Source organism: Lipophrys pholis (assembly GCF_963383615.2).
Source record: "Lipophrys pholis genome assembly, chromosome: 14".
NCBI lineage: Eukaryota > Metazoa > Chordata > Actinopteri > Blenniiformes > Blenniidae > Lipophrys > Lipophrys pholis.
The window spans coordinates 303696-308695 of NC_137633.1; the positions used below are offsets into that span (position 1 = coordinate 303696).

Below are 5000 nucleotides of genomic sequence, written 5' to 3' on the forward strand. Positions count from 1 at the left end.
GGTGCACACCTGCGGCCCCAGGGACGCCACTTCCTTCTGCACCTCGTACAGCCGCATCATGGCCGGGTGCTGCGGGTTGTACAGCTGCGGCGGCTGCTCCATCGGGTGGTGGTGGTGCTGCTGCTGAGGACCGCCATGGTCCATCCTCTTCCCACCATCAAAGGGCTTCCCAAACAGGCTGCACAGGAAGGAGAGGCAACGCGTTAGAAAAGTGAGAACTGAAAATGATGCCAGTTCTGTTGTGGCTTCAGCCTCAGTTAGCACTGGAGCCAACAACCGGCACAATGAGCGCCATGGCTAACATACCGCTAAACTCCGCTCCATGTCGCTGTTAGCTGTTGTTTTGACAGTCACTGTTTCCCTGAACCTCTTGTTAGCTTGTTAGCTAAAGGTACTCCCGCGTCATGTCGGCTGCTAGCTAGTTAGCCGGCGGTTGCTGTTGTATTAATGCTCACTATTTTCAGTAATTTAGCCGCTGTTAGCTTTAGCAATGAATTGTTGTTTTAAATGTCACTACTTTATCCAACTCCTGTTTACCGGTGGCGGAGGGCCTCGGTAATCCTGAACTAACTCGGTTCTCCTCACCACAACATTAGCATTTTTCCAGTATCCGCGGTACCTGGGATTAGCATGGTTGGTACCTTAGCTCAGCTGGTTTGTTGCTGCTCCTCTTCTCATTGTCAGGAGTTAAACATTGTTCTTTAAAAAGAGCTAACATGCAGATTATAGAGCATCTTCCTTCCATTAACGGATGTAACTTCTGCTGACTTCATCAGACTGACCCACACGGTGATGTACGAGGTGAAGCTGATGTTACTACTGGAAGTAACTAGTTACTTTGAGCCTCAGCAGAGAGAAAACAGTTCCTCTGGAGTCACAGTGGGGATCCAGCTTCATTCATTACTCACAGCCCCCCCCCCCCCCCCCCCCGCTTGATGGGACCTCCAGCTAACATCTGGAGTCCAGCCCAGCACACACACACACACACACACACACACACACACACACACACACACACACACACACAGAGCAACCTTTGGACCAGCACACGGGGCGGTGCTGATGCACAATGAGCCGCTCTACTGAAGAACCTGTTGCTCCTCCAGCCTGCTGGAACTCCAGCCCGGAGGCTGGAGGGTCATAGAGCAGATAGTAACGCAGCTCCACATCTGCAGGAGCAACATGATGATCCAACATTGTTGAACTGTGACTGCTGGATTTCTGACTCAGCTGGCGCGTACAGAGACAGTAGAGCTACGTTAAATAGAACCAGGTAGCAGCGCCACGCCTGTTCCTGTTCATCTGAAGTAACTAGTTCATAGTAAAGAATAGTTACTGCAGTCCCCCATTGTTCTCTGCTGTGTGTGTGTGTGTGTGTGTGTGTGTGTGTGTGTGTGTGTGTGTGTGTGTGTGTGTGTGTGTGTGTGTGTGTGTGTGTGTGTGTGTGTGTGTGTGTGCTTTCAGTACAGAAACAAACGGCCCCAACTAGTGGACCAACATGAAAACTACATCATTTTCAGAACATTGTTGAACGTGAAATTTTTCTAAAAGGAAAAAAGCAAGAACGAAGTGTTTTTACTGAGACATCTTGTAAACAAGACCTGAGTTACTAAATACATAATAAATTACTGACATGGAGGGAAGTTACTTTAGAAGACGTGATTTGACACCTGGATCAGAAGCGGCTGATCACAGCAGGAGACCGAACAAACAGGGTTAAATACAGAGGAAGTGTGGTTCTGAACCCGGATGTGAACAAGCTGAAACCAGCAGAGTCTTTTCTGGCTCCAGCTCCTGATGTGTCCAATCACAGCGCAGCTAAAGACCCACATACACATTCATATCAAAGTCTGTCCTTACAGCACCAAAACCAATGAGGTTAACCTACATTGCTAGTGGGCGTCTATCTAATCCACATTAAACCCATGGAGACGGCATGAGACCCGTCTCCACCGCACCGTCCTGAACCAGGACCAGAGTCAGCACTCAGGGAGAATCAGCTCACAGCCTCTCAGCTGGATTAATAACACCACTCTGCCACAGCTCAAACCAGAGCTGGATTAATAACACCACTCTGCCACAGCTCAAACCAGAGCTGGATTAATAACACCACTCTGCCACAGCTCCACTCTCCCACAGCTCCACTCTGCCAGAGCTCCACTCTCCCACAGCTCCACTCTCCCAGAGCTCCACTCTCCCACAGCTCCACTCTCCTACAGCTCCACTCTGCCAGAGCTCCACTCTCCCACAGCTCCACTCTGCCACAGCTCAAACCAGAGCTGGATTAATAACACCACTCTGCCACAGCTCCACTCTGCCAGAGCTCCACTCTCCCACAGCTCCACTCTCCCAGAGCTCCACTCTCCCACAGCTCCACTCTCCTACAGCTCCACTCTGCCAGAGCTCCACTCTCCCACAGCTCCACTCTGCCACAGCTCAAACCAGAGCTGGATTAATAACACCACTCTCCCACAGCTCCACTCTCCCACAGCTCCACTCTGCCACAGCTCCACTCTCCCACAGCTCCACTCTGCCAGAGCTCCACTCTGCCACAGCTCCACTCTGCCAGAGCTCCACTCTCCCACAGCTCCACTCTCCCAGAGCTCCACTCTCCCACAGCTCCACTCTCCTACAGCTCCACTCTGCCAGAGCTCCACTCTCCTACAGCTCCACTCTCCCACAGCTCCACTCTCCCACAGCTCCACTCTCCCACAGCTCCACTCTCCCACAGCTCCACTCTGCCAGAGCTCCACTCTGCCAGAGCTCAAACCATTAAATCAGGTTTTCTCTGACCAAAATACCAAAAGCTTCGTTGATTCCAGCTTCAACTGACAGCTTGTTTCCTACATTCTACATCCAGAGAAAGAATTTTAGATTCATCGACCAAAACATTAAAGGACTCTTGTTCTGAAAATATCAAAACCTAATTAAAACACTTGAGTCACACAAACACCCATAGAAATGCACAATTTGACATATTACAAGAAGACATTCTATTAATCATCTTTAAAGACAAAGGCTGTTCTCATTTAACGTTTTAAAGACCGCCAGAGGCTCATTTCCCCCTTCGTACGTCTCTTCGTACGTCTCTCCGTACGTCTCTTCGTACGTGTCTTCGTACGTCTCTTCGTACGTCTCTTCGTACGTGTCTTCGTACGTCTCTCCGTACGTCTCTTCGTACGTGTCTTCGTACGTCTCTTCGTACGTGTCTTCGTACGTCTCTTCGTACGTCTCTTCGTACGTCTCTTCGTACGTGTCTTCGTACGTCTCTTCGTACGTCTCTTCGTACGTCTCTTCGTACGTCTCTTCGTACCTCTCTTCACACGTCTCTTCGTACGTCTCTTCACACGTCTCTTCGTACGTCTCTTCGTACGTTTCTTCGTACGTCTCTTCGTACCTCTCTCCGTACGTCTCTTCGTACGTGTCTTCGTACGTGTCTTCGTACGTCTCTTCGTACGTCTCTTCGTACCTCTCTTCGTACGTCTCTTCGTACCTCTCTCCGTACGTCTCTTCGTACGTGTCTTCGTACGTGTCTTCGTACGTCTCTTCACACGTCTCTTCGTACGTCTCTTCACACGTCTCTTCGTACGTGTCTTCACACGTCTCTTCGTACGTTTCTTCGTACGTCTCTTCGTACCTCTCTCCGTACGTCTCTTCGTACGTTTCTTCGTACGTCTCTTCGTACCTCTCTCCGTACGTCTCTTCGTACGTGTCTTCGTACGTCTCTTCGTACGTCTCTTCGTACGTGTCTTCGTACGTCTCTCCGTACGTCTCTTCGTACGTGTCTTCGTACGTCTCTTCGTACGTGTCTTCGTACGTCTCTTCGTACGTCTCTTCGTACGTCTCTTCGTACGTGTCTTCGTACGTCTCTTCGTACGTCTCTTCGTACGTCTCTTCGTACGTCTCTTCGTACCTCTCTTCACACGTCTCTTCGTACGTCTCTTCACACGTCTCTTCGTACCTCTCTCCGTACGTCTCTTCGTACGTGTCTTCGTACGTGTCTTCGTACGTCTCTTCGTACGTCTCTTCGTACCTCTCTTCGTACGTCTCTTCGTACCTCTCTCCGTACGTCTCTTCGTACGTGTCTTCGTACGTGTCTTCGTACGTCTCTTCACACGTCTCTTCGTACGTCTCTTCACACGTCTCTTCGTACGTGTCTTCACACGTCTCTTCGTACGTTTCTTCGTACGTCTCTTCGTACCTCTCTCCGTACGTCTCTTCGTACGTGTCTTCGTACGTCTCTTCGTACGTCTCTTCGTACGTCTCTTCGTACCTCTCTTCGTACGTCTCTTCGTACGTCTCTTCGTACCTCTCTCCGTACGTCTCTTCGTACGTGTCTTCGTACGTGTCTTCGTACGTGTCTTCGTACCTCTCTTCACACGTCTCTTCGTACGTCTCTTCACACCTCTCTCCGTACGTCTCTCCGTACGTGTCTTCGTACGTCTCTTCGTACGTGTCTTCGTACGTGTCTTCGTACGTCTCCCCGTACGTCTCTCCGTACGTCTCTTCGTACGTCTCTTCGTACGTGTCTTCGTACGTCTCTTCGTATGTCTCTTCGTACCTCTCTCCGTACGTCTCTCCGTACGTGTCTTCGTACGTCTCTCCGTACGTGTCTTCGTACGTCTCTTCGTACGTGTCTTCGTACGTCTCTTCGTACGTCTCTTCGTACCTCTCTTCGTACCTCTCTCCGTACGTCTCTTCGTACGTGTCTTCGTACGTCTCTTCGTACGTCTCTTCGTACCTCTCTTCGTACGTCTCTTCGTACCTCTCTCCGTACGTCTCTTCGTACGTGTCTTCGTACGTCTCTTCGTACGTGTCTTCGTACGTCTCTTCGTACGTCTCTCCGTACGTCTCTTCGTACGTGTCTTCGTACGTCTCTTCGTACGTGTCTTCGTACGTCTCTTCGTACGTCTCTCCGTACGTTTCTCCGTACGTCTCTCCGTACCTCTCTCCGTACCTCTCTCCGTACGTCTCTCCGTACCTCTCTCCGTACGTCTCTT

General features: G+C 50.5%; 1 protein-coding gene across 4 annotated transcripts in view; it reads right to left on the reverse strand.

Moving 5' to 3' along the window:
• The window catches only part of bag5 (BCL2 associated athanogene 5), a 17565-nt gene that overhangs the window by 7578 nt on the left and 4987 nt on the right, over positions 1-5000 (reverse strand). For all 4 annotated transcript variants that reach the window (XR_013935993.1, XR_013935994.1, XM_080480137.1 and 1 more), the window contains exon 2: positions 1-178. This exon is cut by the window's left edge and continues 722 nt beyond it. Coding sequence is in view for 2 of the 4 variants with exons in the window: in XM_080480137.1 (XP_080336263.1) it covers positions 1-178 (178 nt within the window). In the remaining 2 variants the exon portion in view is untranslated. The remainder of the gene's footprint in view (positions 179-5000) is intronic.